The 22030-nt window shown below is 52.6% G+C and overlaps 1 protein-coding gene across 1 annotated transcript; it reads right to left on the reverse strand.

Moving 5' to 3' along the window:
• Positions 1-1464: 1464 nt before the first annotated feature.
• LOC119544647 (stromal cell-derived factor 1-like) lies at positions 1465-15388 on the reverse strand. The gene is made up of 3 exons (XM_037850125.1): positions 15226-15388; positions 10764-10881; positions 1465-8699 (listed from the first exon to the last, which is right to left on the reverse strand). Exons 1-3 carry the CDS (start codon positions 15284-15286, stop codon positions 8609-8611), a joined length of 270 nt encoding a protein of 89 aa, XP_037706053.1. The 5' UTR covers positions 15287-15388; the 3' UTR covers positions 1465-8608.
• Positions 15389-22030: the final 6642 nt, after the last annotated feature.

Below are 22030 nucleotides of genomic sequence, written 5' to 3' on the forward strand. Positions count from 1 at the left end.
ACGATCCCAGTGCCCAGGACAGTGCTGGCCCAAGCTGGTGAGGAAATTGGCATTTGGCTTCCAGAAGAGCCGGGCAGCAGGACTGGAAATACCGAGAGGGCCTGGTCCTGGGCAACACCTTCCCAAGCCTGCCAGGCAAATACCTGCTGCCCTGTACAACATCCCTTCCAGAGCCCGGGGCCAGCTTACCCTTAAGGGATTCCAGCCCAAACAAGGACATTCTCTGGCAAGCAAGCACCTTTCCCCTGCTTGGGATCTGCTTCCAGAGTTTTCTGCCCATGATTAGTGTGATTCCGACGGCTGTTTCCCACTAACAATAGGCAGCTGGGATTACACAACCCCTCCATGTAGGATTGGAAGGAGAGAAACCCAGTCTGGAACATTCCAAATTATAACACTAATTTCAGACCACTGGCTACTATGTTTGAATACAGATCTTTATGAGGAAAATTATAAGTGCATATACATCTTTTCATTGATATGACTTCAAAGTAAGAATTGTGTCTCAAAAGGAGTTGTTAAAAAGAAAGTACACTGTAACAGGAAGTTGCCTTCTCTGGGACCATTTTCACATTATCTGGGAGTTGCAATTTAAAAAATACAACATACAGTTATTTATCACATTTAACACTGGACCCATCACTGCTCAGAAGCTGAGAGTCGGTGAGGTGGCAGAATAACAAGATTTCTACATGGTTTCTTCAATTTGGCAATGCTTGTGGTCTGCACAGGGGACTTGGGAGTTTCTAGGGAGCATATTGCAGGGATGGGGCTCCTTCACAGTGGGGAAGTGAAGGTGTGGAGGTTGGGATACTACAAATCTCACCCAGCTGGAAAAGGGCACACATCTGGGAAAGATCCTGGGTAAGGAGCCCCCTGGCAAGCACTCCAGGCTGTGATCAGAAAATCACACCTCAGAAGGGTCAAAGCTGATTGAAAGAAAAGGCTTGGAAGGCTCTGTGGATTTTACATTAGGGGGGACACCTCTGCTGGAGGCTGATCCCTGGGGACCAGGCAGGCAAGCAGAGGCCCCCGAGCCCCTCACCGGCATCTCAGCAGCTGGACAGAGCGGGACAAACAACAGTGCAAAGACATAGGCACAGATTCAGATTCCAACACTCAGCAAGCCAGTGAGCCCTCAGCCACCCCGCCCCCGATGCAAAAGCTGGCAGTGGAGGAGGCCCTGGAGGTGACACGGAGCCCCGGGGAAGGGCAGGTAGAGGCAGTGCTGGGACCACAAAGATCCCCGGGAAATCTTTGTTTCCTGAGATCCCCAGGAAACAGCTCCTTGTTACACTTAACTTGCATTTTGAAAGCCAAAGGGGGAATTCGGAGCGCCTTTTCCTTTGCAAATGGAGTATTTAATGCATGCTTCTTTTAGAAGCACAGGCCCCATTTAGAAGTGGGTGTGGGAGTAGAGGAATTGTTACACAAAGAATTTTCCCTGCAGTTTCTACTTCTGTCTTTTTTTTTTTTTTTTTCGTCCCTATGGGAGGGAGTAACAGAAATGATTCTTGACTGCAGTCAAGATTTAGGGTTGATTTATTTCCACAGAGCCAGAGTCCATGGATTCCAAGGGAAGATGCTGTCAAAGTTTCCATGAGAGATTTTTAAAAATCTTGGATCACCTGCAAAATACCTGCCCCACTCAAAATGCAATTATTTCCTGTGTAATTTAGGAGCATTGTAGAGCCAGGTTAATTTCAAACAGGGGTTTAATATCACTCCTGTATCTTTATAATTAAGAAAGGTTTTCCATACTCTATATTTTCAATATAAAAAGTCAGTTTATGGATGTGAATTTTTGTTTAAATTACAGAGAAATTTTGGTTGACGGATTTGCCATCTTTACCATAAAGATCCAATTTAAAACAAATACCTAACACAGGTTACTTACGACCTGTAGACTATTAAATCTAAGAATACCTACCAGTCAAGATCACTTTACTCTTACTTTCCACATTTTACATACAGCACCCTATCAACCAATATATTTCCTTGCTTTGCCCTTTATTTTTTCACTTTCTTAATTTTGCATATTTGAAACAAAGGGGGAAGTATTAGTGAGAGCAAATGAAAAACAAAGCAAGCAAACAAAAACCTGAAGTGCCTACCTTTTAAAAAGTGAAATTTTAAAAATGGTTAATGCAACTCTACAAGCTACCCTCACTCAAAGGGAAACCTGAACGTTAAGGGTTTTAACCAAATTTTCCAAATATGCCATCGTTTTCTTAGAGGAATGCCAAAATGGATGTCTCAGCAGCTCCCTGCCAGCACGGAGTGACATGATACAGCCCAGGAAGGCTAGGCCATTGAGTAAGGGGAGAGATGATGGGCTTTTCAAATGGTGGAAAAGATGGGATTAAATTTTAATGGGAAGGAAACTTCATATGCAGGACTGAGTCTTCGATGGGTTGCACTTAAAAAAGAAAGGGTTGAGAATTCTTTTCTTTTGATGCCCCAAACACTGCTGGGCTTGGCATAATGAAAGCAAAACTCTACATTTTAAGATATCTACAACCACAGGCACGTAGCTGGTACATCCTCCAGGTCAGTCGTGCTGCTGCAAACCAAGTTCCCTTGTGCTGCAATCCAGGATGGTTTTGCGATCAGCAGGGAAACCAAGGCAGGGCAACCCAAAGGGATCACAGCCCTAAGCGGGAATAGGGCCCCAAGACCCCTAGGGGATCCCCTCACTCCCAGCCTTTGCATGCGGAGAACAGACAGTACAAGCACCCCGAGACATTGGTGGGGGGTGAGACGTTTGAACAAAAAGCTCAGGATGGGACAACAGACAATATTCCACGTGAGACACAGATGTGCACGGTTGTTTTCAGGACCGGAAGATGAAGCATTTTGAACTGCTTCTCAGTGCTCAGTTTAAATGCAAGCTTTGGTCTGGAAAGAGTCCTTTTGCAGGGTCAGGGAGACAGTCTCGGACACACAGGATGCACAGGATGATGGATGAGAAACAATGATGACAAGAACATGATGGGATGGAGATGACAGCTCGAGGCCCGGCTGCTGCTTGCTCTAACCTGGCCTCACCCTCTGGCCTCAGCTCAGGGAAACCTCAGATGTTATTTGGAGAAACGTCCCCTAAGACCTCACCCTCCAATGCCCACCCACAGGGCACAGGGCAGGCTTCACTAGAGCACTGCCTGGGTCTGTGACCCCACCATGAGGTCTCCCGCACGGCTCTCCATCCTGGGGCTCGACCATGGGTGCTACATATTTTGCTACATATTTTGCTACATAATCCAATGGTGAACATAAGGCAGAGTGCAAAATAAAGCCCTTGACAAATGCAGATGGCCCGGCCCCTGCCCTAACACTGTTTTGCAGACCGGGGCTCCCACTGTGAGGCTCCCACAGGTGTCTGACGTGCCCTGCACCTTTCACATCTTGAACCTCCTGTCAAGGAAGAACAGAGTGACACACCGTTAGGGCGAGCGGGCAGAGGTGGCCCTGCCTCCAGCCACAACCCCGGGGCTGGCCTCCCAATGGTTGCTTCAAAATCGCATGCCATACGTCGCCTCTCAGAGGCCCTGATGGAGGGCGAGGGCCAGTGGAAGAGCAGCCATGGCTCAAGCAGAGGGAGGAGCCGGGTGGAAGGCAGGGAAAGCAGAGACGATGTGGCACCACCAAGCACGGGGCATGGGCAGACAGTCAGCGGACACGGGGTATGACAGGTAACAAGACAGGGCCACGTTGCTTAAAGAAACACAGTGCATTAGGCTGGCACCACTGCCCAGCTGGAGGGAATGGAGCATCCATGGAGACCCGTACTTACACAGAGTGGGGGGCCTCTGGCTGCTGGGGGCCCAACCCGGGCAGGGCCTGGAGGCTGTGTGTCCCAGCACCTCCAGTCTGTTCAGCTTGTGAGCCGAGCCCCCTGGGACGCGCTCCCCACCATCTCACACCAACAGATCCCACAGGCCCCTTCTCCTCCTCCACCACCCGCCAGGGGACCGCCCTGAATGCCCGTGGGCCTTGGCAGGGTCCCAGGACCACCCGGCTGTTCCTCCCACATTCAGATGAGCAGAATCATTTTCAAGTTGCAACCTCACAGCGGAACCCATTTCCAGCTCTTCTGTGACACCCTGGTCAGTAACTTCATCTCTGTCTTCAGCAGGGCTCGGCTAGGGCCACTTTTAGGAGCTTCATAAGTCACTTGGCAGGATGGGGTGAGGCACCCAGGGGCTGGCCAGGGCTTGTGGAGTCACAGGTCAAGAGGACAGGAGCTTCATCCAGCACACTGTCAGCAAGGGGTCCACACATGGAGTCCCTGCAGCCTGGCTCCCCCGGGCATGGGGTGGGTGGGACATGGTATGCGACAGAGGTGGCATCCCCCTGGGTGCTGCAGAAAGCTCAGTTGGCACCTCAGGGTTGCATTAGCTGAGCCCACTGTTGCCAGAGGGCAAACAGTCCTTCCTGGTGTCCCCAGATAGACCAGCCACCCTCTCTAGACCCAGAGCGGTGATGGGGATGGGGCACACAGGCCGAGCCGGATCACCCAGCAACGTCCAGGCACAGCCAGGCATCTTCAGTGCCCTGGAAAGCAGAAGGTGGCACCCCACGATGCCCAGGGTTTGGGGCTGCTAGCAGTGCAGGCTGGGAGAGTTTTCCAGATGAAAGGGACAGCAGTAGGGACAAGTGGTCCTCTGGGGCCACAGAACCCTCCTGGATGCTTTTTCAACGAAGAGAAGGAACGGATCGACTTGTAACATACTCGCCCAGGGGGGCCTGGCGCCCTTTGACCCTGCCTTCCCTGACACGCAGGGACCCCTGTGGGTTTTCTCCTCCTGAAATCCTTCTGCTCCATCTTCCGCCAACTTCATGGGTCTGTTTGTTACCATCGGACCAGGGCAGTGGTTTGGAGTGTGGGGTGAATTCATCTGTGTGTCTGGGGCTGGAGGAAGAGTCAAGAAACTCAGGGTGTCCTTTCTTGCAGCTACTGACACAGGGGCCTGGCCGCCCATGTGCCACCCACATTCAGTGCAGGGGCCACCTCTCAGGTCAGAGACTTGGCAAGAAAACTCTCAGGCATAAATCTGCAGGGCAGGGGCCAGGGCAGAGGAAGGCGGGTTCTAGAACTTACACTTGAAGCAGACATTTCCTGCAAGTGCAGGCTGGGGTGCTGTGCCCGGGAGCCCAATCACACATCCTCAGGGAGACCCTCCCCACAGAAGTGGGGGTGCCCCCAGGAGTGCTTCACACAACGCATCTGCCCTCCACGCCTGGGAGTCTCGGGGACCCTGCTTTAAAGAAGCTGCCAAATGAATTGCCCAGAGCAGGGCTCCCTGAGAGGCATTTCCACATGGGCTCTCGGGGAATTCAGAACTCCCTCCTGCTCACCCCACAACACAGCTGCAGCACCCCTGCTCGGACGGACAGCTGCTCACATGGATCCGGGCCCAGAGAGGGTGGGCTGAGCAAGTTCTGCTCGCACTGGCAGGGTGGCATGGGACACAGGAACAGCTGCAGCAGGTGCTAAGAGAGGTCAGCTATCATCTACAAAGGGCACGGCCTCAGCTCGGCCCCCGGGGAGACCGGGTTGGGCAGTGCGAGCCGGGGAACGAGAGACCGTGAGGCACAGGCACCCCCTTTCCTGGCAGAGGCCTCCTTCCTGAGCTTCTGAGCCCCAACCAGGCAGGGCTGCCAATAGCTAGCATCCAATACCTGGGTACCTTCATAGAGGGTGGGTGGAGGGTGAGCCAACCTTGGCGATTCTGGAACCCCCTAGCCCTTCTAGAACGAATCAGGAGCATGGAGACTCCATGGCACAGCTCTCAGTCCCCGCCTCTGCACGACTACTTTCTTCATAACTCAGCAACCAGGAAGGGCCTTGGAAAGCACATACATGCAACGCGCAGGTGCCAGCTGTAGGGGTCAACGTGCCACCCCCTGCCAGGAGTCTGAGCACCCCCTGAGCAGGCAGCTGGGTCTAAGAGCAAATCTACAAAGCACCAGGGAGACAAGAGCAGCAGTCACCGGGGTCCATCTCCAGGTAGCAGAGAACTAGTTTTTCCTTTTCTGGGCAGCCTTTCTCTTCTTCTGTTGCTTCTTTTTTCCTATCTTTTCTTTTCTCCCCACTTTTTCTTCTCTGTGCCCCCTTAGATAAAATCAGTAGAGCCATTACTGTGGGTGAAATAGACAAAAGTCTGCCCCAGTCTGCACAATATTCACCAGCAGCCCATGCCCGAGGGGCCCCTGGACTAAAAACTGCTCATCAGGAATTCATTAAAGTAAACGAGAAACTGTCCCCTATTTGAAATGCATTCAACGGGGCTTCTGTGACAGCTGTGGACGGGCCACAGAGAATGCTCGCCTGCCGGTCTGACCCTGCAATGCCTGCTGCTCCCGATGCAGCTCCCGGATTCCCATCCAAGGCCTGTGTGCATCAGTTTTCCTTCTCCAGAGCCAACCTTTGCAAGGCAGAGCTGTCTAAAAATATCTCCACTTTTCTGGAGGGAGCTCTGGAGGTCAGAGGCCCAGGGTTGAGAGGGGCATCCCGGAGAAGACCGGAAAGTCCTCTATCCCACCACCTCCTGACCGTGGGACACCCCTGGAATGACTGGGATTGTTCTGGAGAACAGCGGAGAGAGCTGGTTAGCAGAACTTTATTAGAGCAACTGGCTCGTGACTGTCACGTTAAAATGATTCAAGCTGAATGGTATTGAATGATTTATGAGGTAAGGCCACCTGTTCCTGTGAAAGCTTGAGATTAACCATTGGCCATGTTGGATTTTTACATGGGAAAATGCGAGAGCTTGATATTATGGGATTGAGTCTCTGGGGATTACATGGCGATGTTAGGAGAACCAAGGAGGGGGAGAGGAATTAGTGAGCCAAATATTATAATATTATTCTTCAGAAAACTAACAATGCTAGTTCCATTGGGTTAAACAACAACAAGAAAAGATGAAAAATTCGAGCTAAACATCTAATCATCTTCTGAGAAACCCCATGCACAGTCACACTTGGACTCCACAAAAGGGATTTAAGGCACCTGGCCAGAAGGTAGCTTCCTTTGATAAACCTCAGAAATGTATATGAGTTCCATCTCTAAAAACTAATGAATTTTATGTCAGGTAAATAAATTCCCACATACAGTAGGAGGTCTATACCATGAAGCAATTAGCATTTTATTGCTAGTGCATATAATGTCACATTTGATACAATTTTAGTACAAGTGAAAAAATACACTGTGGCTAACATTAAAAAGCTGCATTCACATTTATATATCATATATATATTTCTTTACAGACTGCCAGTACTTTAAGATAATAGAAAAAAGGGAACCTACTGACATTTATATGGCTCAACTTCAAATATATGAATTGTCTGGCTGTATATATATTCTGAAATACATTTGTTTTCTAAAGAAAGGTAAAAAAAAAAAGTGTGCACAAAAATATATATATGAAAAAAATGCCTTGCAAAAACTTACAAATACCACCAGGACCATCTGTGGATCAAATATATGCCTGGGAATTTCATCCCATCAACATTTCTGATTGGAATCTAAAACACCTGTTGTGGCTACAGGAGGAGGGGCTAATTTTTTCACTTCTGATTTCAGAAACCTCAGAGTTGGTAGAACCTCCAGAGGCTTCTTTCAGAGGCAATCACAGAAACCAAACTCCTCGACAGAAGTGCTCCAATTTAAAATTGCATTTGATTCGGCAAAGACTTGTCTTTTGTGGGAAGGCAGGGATGTGATCGCACGTCCCCCAGGAAAAGGCCAGTTCCATCCTAGCCGAGGCCATGGAAGGATCTCACAGAGGGCCCAAGGAGGAGGGGAGAAAGGGAGGAGGAGGATCGAGGGCAGGACCCCCAGCGATCTTCCTCCTCCCCACCAGGGTGGCATTTGATCAGCTACAGAAGTGAGAAGCAGAAGTGAGATGAAAGCATGCTCTTTGGGGCAGGGAGAGCCAGGGAATGGCCAGAGTGGGGTAGGGGAGGAGAGGAGGGTTGTTCTCTCACAGTCTGCAGTGACAGCGGCTTCCACTGTGGAGCCGGCAGAGCCAATCACCGAACTTGAACTTGAAGAAGAAGGGGAAGTTTGGAGCTCTGGCTTGGCACTGGGGGGGTGTGAGAGGGACTCACATGGGGCTTTGAGTCCAGGAGGGGTGCCCCCAGGACACTGTTTCGGCATCCACATGTGCCCATCACTGAACTGTGCTCACAGATTCTCCGAGAGAGAAGAGAAAAAATTCCAAAACAAACCGAATACAGATTTTGAAGTAATCATTGACTTTCAAAAAGAGAATGAAAATGGTGATGATGATGATGACCATGAGAGAACCAACTGGTGAGAAATGTTGCTTGGAAAATACAATTTCTTAGAAAAACCCCAGTTATAAAAAATCCAGGTACAAGGGAACGGGACGTGGTTGAACGTCAGTGGCAATATCCTACCGGATGCTGTAAATTGCAGTTGTTCATATATGGGGCAGACCGCCAGCCTGTCCCAGGCCAATGCTGATCCCACAGGCATGCCTGGTCCTTAACAGTTCAGGCCTTCCTCCCCCACACCTCTGCCCTTCATCCCTTTAGCTTTCCTCAAGAGGGTCTAGCGGAAAGTCCTTTGCGGCTGTTGGGCTTACTTGTTTAAGGCCTTCTCCAGGTATTCCTGAATCCACTTTAATTTCGGATCGATGCACACTTGTCGGTTGTTGTTCTTCAGTCTTGCCCTGCCGAAACAGAAAGGGTGACAGTGGGCAGCTGAACGGGAAGAAGGCTCTGCCACGGTCTCGGCTTCTGCTCTCTTGACATGCATTCCAGGGCCCTTGCCGGGGCCAGGGGCTCCACCTGGCAGGCTCAGGTTTTAGAGCAGCTCAAGGTGTGCTGGGGAAACCAGGACACTGAACAGTGCAGAAAGCACCGTTGCAGATATACAGGAAAGGTGAGGAGGAATCTTTGCAAGGTTGTCCAGGGAGAATTTAGGCCTTTGAACGATGAGGAGGAGTTTGGAAAGCAAAGTAAAGGTGAAAAGGAAAAACAAGAGCAAACAGACCAAAGCAGATTGAGACGAGTGCGAGACAAGATGCACCAGATGGATGTCACCAGAGGTAAGGGGTCTTGAGTGCTCCATGAAGAAGTGGGGGCTTTGCTGAAGAGCTGGAAAGTGAGTGACATTAGATTTTTATTTTGATGGATCATCTTGACAGTACATGGAAGACAGATTAGGGTTAAGTCGGGAGGCAGGAGACCTGCAAGACTATGGCAGTAGTCCAAGGAATGACAGAGCTGGTGGGGGGTGTCAGTAGAGGTAGGATTGGCAGAAGATGGTTTCCAGAGGAATTTTACACGTTCACTAGGTGTTCCACAGCCTCATTTGTTTTTGAAAGCTCAGATCCTACCTTCCTCCCACTTCTCACCTCCACTCCCAGCCTCCCAACATGAAAACTCCCTGGAAGACCTCAGACTTTCTCCATAAAGTCCAAGTTTGCAATTCCTGGGTATCAGGTAAACTTAAGCAGCCCAAGGCCCCAACACAGAGGTGCAGGGAAACCCATCAGCCCTGCCCATCAGCTTGGCTTGGCACAAGGTGGATGTGGGTCCAAATCTGGGTGCTGTCGTTTATGAATTATGTATTTCTTCAGACCTGAGACATTTTTAGCATCTGAAACTTTCAGGGTATGTTACTGAACAAGTGACCTACAGTAGTCTGCACCGCAAAGCGTACCATGCTAGTTACATTCACTAACTATAAAATACCTCTCAAAGGAGATACAATATTTTATTGTAAGCAACATAAGTGAAAAAAATTCATCTTCTATTGCCCTAAAACATAATGTAAGTAATAAATACAGTCAAGGCAGCTAAGGCTAGGAGAGAAAAAAGAAGACAGTCAAGTCTAAAATGATTGGTTTTGTGCAGAAAAGTCTTCAGAAAGCTGCATCCTTCTTTTGCAACGGCCTTGCCCCCAGCCCACTTTTAGCGTGAGGACTTTTCAGAAAGTGAGACATCTGCGGGAGACATGGCACCCTCAGGGCTCCTGGCGTCCAGCTGTGTGCCCCATGACTGACGTGGCAAGAACGTACACATGAATCTGGGGCAGCCACACCTGGGAAAGCCTACATGTGCTCTCCTCCTGCTTCTCCCCCAGCCTCCTACACACAAACAAGATATCTCTGTGCCTTGTTTATGTCAGATTTCTGTCCCTCTTGTTTCCAACTTACATGAAAATGAAATGTTAGCAGCTTTCATCAACACCAACCAAAACCAAAATCTCATCTTTTGCATTTGGAAAAATGCAGTTGGGTGAGCTGAATATGTTGAGCTTTCACCAAAAGGTTAAAGATGACTTAAAGAGATTCTGGGTCCTGTGAGTTTTTGCTATGTCACAAAAGATTAACTTAGAGTCACAGAGACCTGAAACGGGCAGGACAAATATTACCTATTACTAGGAAAGGATGTGGCTTATTCAATGGACTTAGCAGAAACCTTGATGAAATCTGTCATTTGTCTAATCCAGAGGCATCGATTGTGTTAGCCTCCCCATGCCGAAGGGAGGTAGATGCTGACCGCTGTGAGCACAGCAGGTTGTCAAGGGTTAGGCTGGCTTTTGAAAGTCATGCCTGACTGGTGGCAAACCTAAAGGACTGCTGGTAATGATAGCTGCCTCTAAGGACACCAAGTTCAAGGCTGGACACCTGGTACGTGGCATTTTCTGTATCTTTAACAGCCATGCAAGCTAGGCGTTATTACGGCTATTTGATGCAATGACTTGAAGGAGGAGGTTCAAGACTTACACGATCTGAAGGGCACAGTTAAGAGTGTTGAGGATTTTGAGATGCTTGACATTGGCTCTGGCAACGTGGCTCTCAAAGAATCGGCATGGACATCTGTAGCTCAGGCTGATGGGTTTCCCTGGAAGAGGTAATGAGAACCAGGCAACTTGTTATCCTGCTGGGCCTTGGGGATATAAGTGTGTTAGGGTCTGCAGCCAGAGGATGCAATGAGGTGGAATGAGGGAGAAAGGGGGTGGGGTAGGCTAAGGCTCAAAAGCACAGGTGCACTATGGGAAGGGCCATCTCCCTGGGCAGGTGCATTCTGGGAAGGGCCCCCTCCCTGGGTAGATGCATTCTGGGAAGGACCCCCTCCCTGGGCAGGTGCATTCTGGGAAGGACCCTCTCCTTGGGCAGGTGCATTCTGGGAAGAACCCTCTCCTTGGTCAGGGCACTAAGCTCTGGGGTCAGGCCCAGCTTCCACAGGGCTAGAGGATGAAAGGAGTTAGGGAGAGCTGACCCCTAGGAGGGGCGGAGAGATTAAAATACAAAGTCTCTCGCTGAGGTTTCTCAAGACAAAGTCTGTAATTACAGGAGATAACTTTCAGTCAAAGGTACTTCTGGGTTCTCAGTTTTTCCTTGCAAAATAAACTCTTTCAGTGCCAAGTATAAGACCCCCACCTCCACCACGGGAAGGGGGAGAGGGGAGAGGGCTCCACTCTCTCACCCCTCCCTCCTCATCCTGAGGATCCAGGGCAGCTTCAGGAATGCTGCCCTCCCCACCCCCCCACCTGCAGTGCTCCTGCTCTCCTTCTCTTTAAGCCCAGGCCAGCACAAAAGAGCACAAAAGAGTAAGGTTGGCTTGGCTTCCTCCCTGGGAGTCCCCAGAGGGCAGGCAGAGGCCCCCCCTTCTCCTTGATCAGGAGATTAATAGGGCTGGAGGCAAATGTGGCTTTCATTGCCAGTCCTGGACGGATGCTGCAGCCTCCTGGATTTTATTATGATCTTTGTTTGCCAATTCACCAATTTGCAAAATGCCATAATTGACATTCATTAGCGTCAATTAGCAAAGGGCTCCTGCAGGACCCACCACTCACTCTCTAAGGCTAGAATTGCAGTCTTCGGGGGCAGGGACTTTGACAGGGGGTTGGGATTTGTTCCCTGCAGATTTTAGCCAAGCCCTACTTAACAGCCCAAATTATGTGGATCCTTTCATCAGGGATTAAATGTGCATCTGGGAATATTTCATCCAGAGATTAAAAAGTGTGCCTGTTTATGGCCTTCCCAGAGGGTCTCTGGGCGGTTCTGAAGTTGTGCGCCTTTAGGAATGGGGAGCTGGGGAAGCCAACGTGAAGTCCTGTGAGTGAGCGGCTTATGTTATTTTTATCTAAAAGCTGAATTCAGTTGATAGAAGGTGTGGCTTGGGAACAGCAGTGTTATTTAGCCACCAACTCGGGAGAAAAGCAGACCACCTCTGGGACCAAATAAGACTCCCCTGAAAACCAGCAGGGAGAAAGCCTAGTTTCCACGTGTTCATGTTCAAAGGTTCACGTCACCAGACAGCACCCCAAGACCAGTCAGCATCCTTACACCTGATCTCTAGAAAGACACAACCATACCAAGTCCCTGCAGGGGAAGCTTGTCTGGCAGTGTAATCAGATCACCTGGAAAAGCGACCCCAGGACTGGGGCTGGGGCCAGACTGGGGTCACTGAGGAGCCCTCACACCCCAGCATGCTCAGAATCGGCGTCCTCCCTGTACTTCTGAAGAGTCCTCCCAGGGTCGGAGTGGGGCTGGGAGAACTGGGGTTCCGTGGTGGAGCGGGCCAGGTCCCAACCCCAGAACCACAGTGAGCGGGAAGGAGTGAAAGTGGAAGGGGGGCGTGGGGTCCATAAAGAAGCCACTTGGACACTCTAACAAGCAGCTGAGATCAGGCTAGGAATCAGATTCCAAGCCCCAAACACAGGCTTTCTCTTTCTCTCTCCTTTCCCCTTCACCCCCAGGGATTATCCATTTCCGGTGAAGGCAATTCCTATTCCAGCTCCTGGGACCTGGGGGGCCTGCCTGTCAAGTGGGGAATTGCGACAGGTTTTTTAAAGTGACAGAGCTCCTAGGTGCTCCCGTCAAGAAGCCGGTGCCAAGTCCAGCTGGTGCCTGTTCCTCCAGCTTTCTGTCAATACTACTAACTGGTCCAGCCGCTTGGGAGGTGCCTCTGCGTGGCCAAGATGCCTGGTTGGATTCGGTGTAATTCCTGGGTTTGGGATCTGGTGAGCGCGAGCATGGCTCCCACAGGGTTGCAAGAGCCTTTTCTACTGCAGAGACCAGTGCCTTGCCAGCCCCCTCCAACCAGGTCTGGGAATGTGACCGACCCTGGGTTTAACCCCAGGAAGCCCAGGGCCCCCAGGGTCCCAGCTGCTTGGCAGAGGTCAACCAAAGGGGGGAGGGCAGGAGCCACGGGTCTCTCTGCAGGGCAGCTTAGCAGCTCCGTGTAGGGCCAGAGAGCACACAGGCTCCCTGAGGTTTAAAAAAAAAAATGCATTCTGGCCCATGCATCCAAGGAGAACCAGACCTGCCTGGAGCCCTGCACCTTCACCTGGCCACTGGGCTGTCAGAGGCAACTCAGAGAAGCAGGTCCCACCCCAAACTGAGGTGTCTTCTGGGAGGCACCCACTCCCTCTGTGCTTCACACAGTTCAGCTGCTCCCATGACTCAGGGAGCTGGGTCCCTGCATTCCGGTCCCACCTGCAGCTCACCTGGGGAGAGAGGGTGGCACAGAGCAGCAGGGAGGGACTGCATCACCTCTCCAGCAAGGGGCAATGCCACCTCCAAGCTAGCATTTTTTTTTTAATCTTTTTAATTTTGTTCATTTTACAGAAGGTTTATTATGATAATAGCTACAAAGTATACTAAAGTTTCATACTGGGCATTTGGCATATGTGCTCTAGTCTCTCAGTGACAGTGCACAGAATCAAATCCAGAGACCCCTGCTCTAGACTCTAGCAAACACTACTTTCTTTCACTCACCAGCCACAAGAAGTTCCATGATTGTCATTATATCATGGTATACCCTTTCCCTAAAGTGCCCTCCTCTCCTTCCTAAACTAGAAGAACCCAGTTTATCCTTTAAGGACCAGCTCAAATGTCTTCTCTTCTTCAGCTACACTGAAAACTTTAAATTACCTTCAATCCATGTCTCTCTGCAGCTCTAAACAACTTCCTCTGGCTTCAGGGGACACTGCCCAGATGGTCAGTCGCCACCCTGGCTGAGCACAATCTCAGCAGCTCCCCTTACCCAAGTCTGCTTCCCCAGTCAGTGCCCAAACCCAGCTTAGTGCTCCCGAGTCTGCACAGATAGCGGCTGCATCAAGGGGCTCAGAAGAATCTCAAACCTTTTGCCAGGTTTGTTGGAAGCTTCACAGCTGCGAAAGGGCAGCGCCTCCTGACTAGCTTGGTTTTCTACTGTGTGTTCAGAGGCAAAAGTTTATTTTGGTTTGCAGCAGAGACGTCCTGTAACAAGGCTGCAAGTTCTCCCTTCAGCGTCCAAGAAACAAAAAACAAAACCCTCCCTCTCCCAGTGAAACGGGATACCACCGTTCCCAGTGACCCAACACCCTGGCGATTGAATTTTGCTGCAGAGTTCATTACGCAGGCAAAGCGCTCTGCTGGTGACAAAGGCGCCTGCCTGCAGGTGTGTTTGCAGGGCTAGACTGAAGTATGCCCTGGACCTCTCTGGTGACCCCGGGAGAGCCAGAGGTGGCAGGGAGGCAGTGGCTTGGACGTGCGCCCAGGTACTCCGCATCTCTGCGGACGAGTTGTGCAGAAGAGCGGCCCGGCGAGGGGCGCAAGCCCAACAGCTGCGCGGCGTCCTCCCGCGCCAGGTCCGGAGTCCCCCGAAGGTGCAGGAGAGGGCCGGCCTCCCGTGGAAGGGATGCCCCGCAGCCCGCGCCCGTCCCCACCGCCCTGACAAGCGCGTTACGGTACCACGCGGACTTTGCAAAGCGCTCTCTTGCACATCCCGCGTCCGATCTCTTCTTCCGCGGCCGAGCGCAGCGGGTCTTCGGAGCCCACCGCGCCGCTGTAAAGCCGGCCGAGCGCAGGGAGAGACTCGCTGGGCGTGGGCGGGCAGGGGCCTGAAGTTTGCGGCCCCCGACACGGCTCCATACCCCGGGGCCTCCTGCGCCGGCTCTGAATGCACCCCCGGCACTCCCGGCCCGGTTACCCTGCGCCCCCTCTCTCTGCAGCGCACTCAAGACCGCCCTGCCGCCCCGGGACTTGAGCTCGGCTGCAGGGCGCAAACCCTCGGCGCCCGCGGGCGGCGCGACGCATGGGGCTTCGGACGCGTGTCCCCGACCACGGTGCGTATTCCAAAGTGGCCTGCCTCGACCTCCCTCTGCAAAGAGGCGGCGAAATGGGGTTGCCCCGGCGGCTCCGGCCACAGCGAGCACCGAGCCCGGCCCCCCTGCGCCTCGCCGCCCAGCGCACTCACCGTCGCTGAGGCAGAGCGCGGCCAGCACGAGGGCCAGCACGGCGACAGCCTTGGCATCCATGTCGCGCGCGGCTGGCGAGCGGCGGACACAAGGAGGAAGGAGGCAGCAGGGACACGGCCGGACGGAGAGTGAAAGTGCGGCGGCGGGAGGCCCAAGCGGGGCGCTTTAGAGGCGAGAGCGGGGCGGGGCCGGGCGCGCCGAGGGGCGGACCCTCAGCCCAATCCCAGCCGTGGCTGGGGGCTCTGGCGCGCGTCCCCCTGGCGGGAACGCCCCTCCAGCCCCTTCTCCGCGCCCGCTGCGCCACAAGGAAGTCCAAAAGCGTCCGGGCCTTTGACTTTCTCCCGCCCCGCTGAGCTCTGCTCAAGGGCAGGGCCGACAGCGAGGCTCCCAGCCTTGCAGAAGGGCTCGGCGCACCTACCGGACATTTTTCCCATTATGCAGAAGGCGAGACTGAGGCCGGGGGCAGGAACGCAGGAAAGTTGCGGGACTGGGATGACAACCAATGAAAAACAAGTAAATTGGCCTCCAAGGTGAGGCTCACTAGGCTGCGAAATCACACACAAGAGCGGCCAAAATTGTGTGCACCAGACCTCGCGCTGGGATCCCGAAAGTTCGTCCTAATGGAATGGGACGCGTTTTTTGCAGGCAGAATGGCTCCGATTCCAAGCCAATGCCACCGCTTATTATTCGGGGACTTTAAGTCTCAGTTTCCTCACCTGTAAAATCGGGGCTCTAAACTTAGAGCATTGTGCCGCCGAAAGAAACAAAGCAGTCTCCTCGGAGGATTCTAGGAAACACGAGTTTACTTAGCCCTTTGTACCTCTGTTCTCTCAACTGTGAAATGGGTCAGTAACAGTCCCCAGCTCTCGCAGGGAACCTGGGGAAATTGAATGAGGTTTCCCACCGTGATGGGTTCAGCCTCATGTCTGGCACATCATCAGTACTCAATAAATGGCTGCTAGAAATAATGTTACTACTTCAGTGTTCTCCTCTTCCTGCAAATGCCCTGTGAAACCCAAAGCCGTGAGAGCTGAAGGACATCCCCCTCCTGGGTCGGTGGTCCTACACATGCCATTCGGTCCAGACACTACACCGACACAGCCATCCCTGCACCCTCCCGCAGGCCGCGGCCTCACCTGGCGAGGGGCGCCCCAGGCGGTCCTGGAGGCGCGGGCGAGTGTGTGTGTGTCTGTGTGTGTGTGTGTGTGTGTGTGTGTGCGCGCGCGCGCGCGCGCGCAGCGCCCCTCTGGGCCTCACTCGTGACCGTAGGCCGTCCTGGCACCCTACCTGCTCTTTCCCGCGTGACTAGTAAAGTGGATTCTGTCCCCGCGACTATCCACGGGGCGGGCCGTGGGGATAGGGCGTGAGCCCCCCGTCGCCTTTGAAGTCCCCGAGGAGAGTTCGTCGGGGAGGTGGATGGGCCCTGCGGGACCTGGGCTCCGCGGCTCCCGGCTGGAGGCCACAGTAGGGTGACAGCCAGCAGGGAGCTGTGAGGGTCTGCGAAGACTCTGGCCGTGGGGATGGGTCTCTTCTGTGTCCTTTTTTTTTTTTTCTCCCAAAACAACTTCGGCGCTCAGTTTGGTGCGCCGCAGAGCGCCCCAGGGCCCCTGTACACACTGATTCATTCATTTATTCATTCATCCGCCAGGGCCAGGCCCGCTTCTGGGCACTGGGCGCAGAGCCCGGAACCCCACTGACCTGGTCCCTGCCCGTATAGAACTAACAATCCGGAGGAGTAGAGTCCTCAGGCGCCCAGTCCGCCTCGTCCAGGGAGAGTGAGGCCGGTGATCTCCAAGCCCGCGAGCTCCTGCGCGCGGCGCACCGACCCAGTGCTGGGGACCCCTCTGGCGGCCGGCCGCGGAGGCTGGGCTCGGGCGCCCTCTGGTGGCAGCGCTTCCCCCCACCCTCTCCGCCCTGGGGGTCCCCGTGGCCTGCGGCTCCAGGCGCTCCCCGAATCCCTCCGGAGCAGAGCAGTAACTCAGGCCGCCCGGGGTAGGGACGCTCCTGGGGGGCTCCGCTGGAGCCGCGCGCGACCTCGCCGGCAAGTCCCGCCAAGGCAAACACCAAAGACTCTCTTTGTGCCACATATTCTGGTAGGCTGGGCGTAGATTCTGCCCCCACAACCCAAAAGAGACACTGGGTGGGTGGGTGGGGGAGTCCGCGAGGGCTGGGGCCCTGGGAGGGCTGGGGCCGAGGGAACACTGCCGTCTGGCCCCGGCTGCCTCTCCCCGGCTGCGGGATCTCCTGGTAACCGATGCACCTGGAGATCCTACCCATTGGAGCCCACCACTTCCCCCAAGCACATATTAAAATATTTGTTGAACACCTACCACGTGCCAGGCATGGGCTAAGGGTTTCAGGTCCTTTTGTAAAGGAAGCAATGAAACCCTCCCAGAAATGACACCAAACGTAGGTACAAAATACATGGATGGCCATTAAGGTCTAGAGGAAATGGAGCAGAGGGAAGGAAGGGGGCTCAGCCACAAGGGGTGCGTCCCAAGCTCAGGGTAGTGGCTCCCATCAATGTTTACCTTCTGCCTTTGTTACCACCTCTGCTTAAAAGCTTTTTAAAGGCTTTCTTTCTCTGCTGCGGGGTAGGGGTGGGGGTGGGGGATGGGATGGGGTGAGAGGGGGAGGGGCTGGGCGGGGGTCTGTGCCCCTCAAAGCTGCAAGCACTGCCACCTGTGAGACCTCCCGCATTCAGCACTAGGAATTGCTGCTTCTCCTGGGGGTTCGGGTGGTGGTGCTTTGTCACTTGGAATTCAACAGGGAGGCATTGCTGAGCCCAAGGGCAGGTGCATCTCCACGGCAGGATGGTGTCTTAGCTTATTATCTCTAGACCCCCGGTGCCCTGCCCAGGACATTTGCCCCTTCCCTTCCCACCAGCCCCTGCCTGAGCCGTTAATTCTTTCAGGGTTCAAGGCTGTTGGGGACCCCAGTACTGTCTGAAGGTCTTCCACCATATCAGCCTTGTCCCACATGTAACCTACAAGGTGAGGGGAGATGGGCTTCTGAAAATTATTAATTTAAAAATTATATATTTATATATTTATTTTAAAATATATTAAGAAAAAGTACAACTAGCCCATTAAAGTCAGACATTTCAGAGTCTGCTCAGGAAGGATTTTGTTTTTAAATAAATGTATTTAAGTTTTACAAAGTAGGTAGATTTAACCAGACTAACAGCATGGAGTAATATAATATAGATGGTTTGAAGATGTAGCAGAAATCCTCACATCAGGACAAAAAGATCTGAAGTTCGAAAATGTTGCCCTAACTGAAGAATGTGTTTTGTATTATTTGACACTCCCCCCTTTTAAAAACAAAATCTTTGGGTCCCAAAGTGGTAAGCATAAAACGTGCAAGGAAGGTACAGCCTCTTTGTCACCCTTGCCAGCCAGGCAAAGCTGGAGGTGATTGCTTGCCCAGGAGGGCTCAGGTCCCAGGGAGACTGTGGGGACATGCAGAAGCCCCATGTCCCCAGCCTTGGACACTCATGGCCCTGCCACCCCACCACAGGGCCTCTCTTTCCCCAGCTTCTTGTGAGTGCAGGGCTGGAGGGGGCTGGAGGGGCTTTGCCCTCACCCACCCACTCTGTCTCATCCTTCCACACTGCATGGCAGGGCCCAGGAGCAGACATCTTTCCCTGGGAGCCAGGAGACCTGGGGACAAACCAAATCCTCAGTCTCATTTGTTAGCAAATGGGCATTGTAGGGATTAAGTGTGGGACCATTGGGTGCAGAGCAGGCCCATGGAAGCAACTATTTAACAGCTACGGTTCCACTGGACTTCAGCTTGCCTTCTCTGAATTTGCCCCATTTGTTTCTCACAAAGACCCATCTCACCAAATAAGTCATAATTTCTCAGCTTTGAAGACAAAGAGCTGGAGACAGGTCCTTGGCCAACGTGGCGGAGCCAGCCAAGGGCAAAGACCCAGCTCCGTGGTCAGTGTCTCCAGGTTCTGGAATGTTTGCCAGGCCACGGGAGCATGCACAGGGAGGTAAGCCACTTCCTTTGCAGGGGTGTCTGCAACCAGGCCCAGGATCCAGCCGACGACAAGGGAACCTTGCGGAATTCCCTACTCAGGGCCAGTGCTGCAACTGGTCGGGCTGCCTGTGCTTTCCTTAACTGGATCCCAAATTGGCCCAGAGAGTCAATTCCAAAGAAGCCAGGCCGAGCCAGGCTCCAGGCTCCAGGGCTGTGCGCTGGGTCCAGGCTGGCTTTGGGTCACCTGTGCAGGTGGGGGCTTCCATCACCGAGCATGTAGGCCCAACAAGCCTTGTCTTCTGTCCCAGGTAGCCCTGTCCAAACTCTCCCTGGCTTGACACTGCTAAGCAGAGGCAGCATTTCCTGGGACGTCCTCCAGGAGCATCAGACCATAGGGGCTAATGTTCCAGGGCAAAGTAGAGCCTGGGGCATGGAGAGTTCCGGTCTATGTCCCAGCCCACAGCAGCTCCCCACACACAGACTCATCTCTGCCTGCGCCCCATCGCCGAAATCAACCCAATCGGGCCCAATTCGCCCTGCCCTCCCCAGCCCTACCCCTCCCTCCTATTACTCCCAAGCTCTGGGCAGACTGGGCTCAGCAGCGGGGGATCTGTGGAAGGTACACTCTCGGTTTCCCGTGACTGCTTACAAAATATCACAGCCTCAGTGACTCAAACAACAGAAATTCACTGTTTCCGTTTTGGAAGCCAGAAGTCGGAAAGAACAGTGTGGGCAGGGCTGTGCTTCCTTCCAAGTCTGTAGGGAAGACTCTGTCCCAGGCCTCTTCTAGCTTCCAGAGATTCCCGGCAACCCTTGCGTTCCCTGGCTTTTGGCAGTGTAACTCCATCTCTGCCTCCGTCACTTGGCTGTCTTCTCTCTCTCTCTCCAGTTACTCTGCCCTCATGTCCCTCTTCTTCTAAGGACCTAGTCATGTTGGATCAGGACCCACTCTAATCCACTTTGCCCTCATCTAGACTAATAACACCTTCAAGGATCCTATTTCCAGATAGGATCACATTCACAGGACCAGAATTTAGGAACTGACATATCTTTTTTAGGGGGGGTGGGGGGGCACCATTCAGTCCATAACAGATACTAAAATTGGAGTCTGCACCAGCTCCTACCTAAACCTTGATGACAGGGGTGTGAACCCTGGGGGTGTAAATGACATTCTGAGCATTTTACACCTTTCACTTTATCCTCACACCCACCCTCAGAGCTGGTTTCAAGGTTAAGCCCATTCCCCAGGTTTGGGAGCTTGGATCACAGGGTCACTACCATTTGGCAGAGCTGGGATTTAAATCCACACGTCCTGGGTCCAAAGTAGGGTGATTCCTGGTGAAGGATGAAAGATTGATTTTACAAAGGAAACACAGGACACCCTGTGGAATTTGAATTTCAGATGAGTAATTTTGTGGTATAAGTATGTTCCAAATATTGCATGGAACATACTCATATCAAAAAATGACTCATTGTTTATCTGAATCTCGAGTTTCACTGAGTGTCTTCTATTTTTATTTGCTGAGTTTGGCATCCCTGCTCCAGAGTCACTGCTCTTTGCACACAATGGAGCAGTTCCCAGCGGGCTTTCTGCCTGAGTCTTCAGAACATGTGGGCTGAGGCTGGGAAAGGTACTGGGAAGGCAAATTCTGGAATCACCTACTCTCTCAGTGGAGGGATTTCCTGAGTTTCTTCAGGACAGAGAAGCTGGAAAGCAGTGCATGAAAGCAATAAGGGATTGCTCTTCTTTTGCTCTCCTTTCTGCTCCAAGTCATTTAGCAACCTCCCACCGCCTCTCCAACCCTGGCCTTCCAGAAACAGTCCTGGCTCTGCTTTCACTCTGCCCCGCCTGGGGCAAGGAAAGGCAGGGCCTGTCCCCCGGCACCCCCAGCCCTCCTTTTTCTGGCCCAGGTAGACAGATAGGAAACACAGCTACTGACAGCCTTTCCATCTGTTTTGAGGTGACAGCAGGTGTGTATCAAAGAAAGAAGGGGGACTCACCCCAGGGAAGACCACCTCAGGGGCCATATGCTGCTCTGGAGGGTCCCTGTGGATGAAGAAAGAGGCTCAGAGTCATGCGGGATGGTGGAGAAGGATCTGGGCCTGCTGCCTGCACAGCTGGTGCTCCCCAGTCATGGAAGCCAGGATCCAGCCCCACTGCCTCCTCCTTCAGAGCAGGGACTTGTACATCTTCTTCCATCTCACATCCCTGTGGCCAGGTCTCGGGAGGTGTGCAGGATAGATGTGCAGGATCAGATCACATGAGGGGGTGACCCAGAGATGCTTTCCAATGCCAAACACAAGACAGGCTCCATCTGCAGGCTGGCCCAGGGACAGAGTGGGAGGCAGAACCAGGACGAGGAGGCAGAATCTGCCCAGCCCCTCCCAGGGAGCCATCCCACCACCCTATTACTCAGAAGCAGACTGGGGGAGTTAAACAGACCGAGTGTTAAAAGATATTTTCCATTGGGGATAATTTCTTAAATAAGGAATTAGTATATTACTATCTTTGAAAACAAGGCAAATCAAAGATGCAGATTGGGGATTTGGGCTTTCTTCATGAAACCTCACTGGCTTCCAGCTTCCTTTCCCTTCTTGGGTTTCCAGAACGAAGTCTCTGTGTGTGCAGTCAGGCTGCTCTGATCATTGTTGGTTGTGTAGGGAATGTGACTTTTGCCTCAGAGCCTCAGGCTGTGTCACCATAAATTTGCAATACACTCTTCCATCCATCCACCTACCCTTCCATCCACCTACCCTTCTATCCATCCCTCCATCCACTCATCCAGCCATCCATAAACCCTTCCATCCATCCATCCA

Source organism: Choloepus didactylus, chromosome 9, assembly GCF_015220235.1.
Source record: "Choloepus didactylus isolate mChoDid1 chromosome 9, mChoDid1.pri, whole genome shotgun sequence".
In the NCBI taxonomy this organism is placed as follows: Eukaryota; Metazoa; Chordata; class Mammalia; order Pilosa; family Megalonychidae; genus Choloepus; species Choloepus didactylus.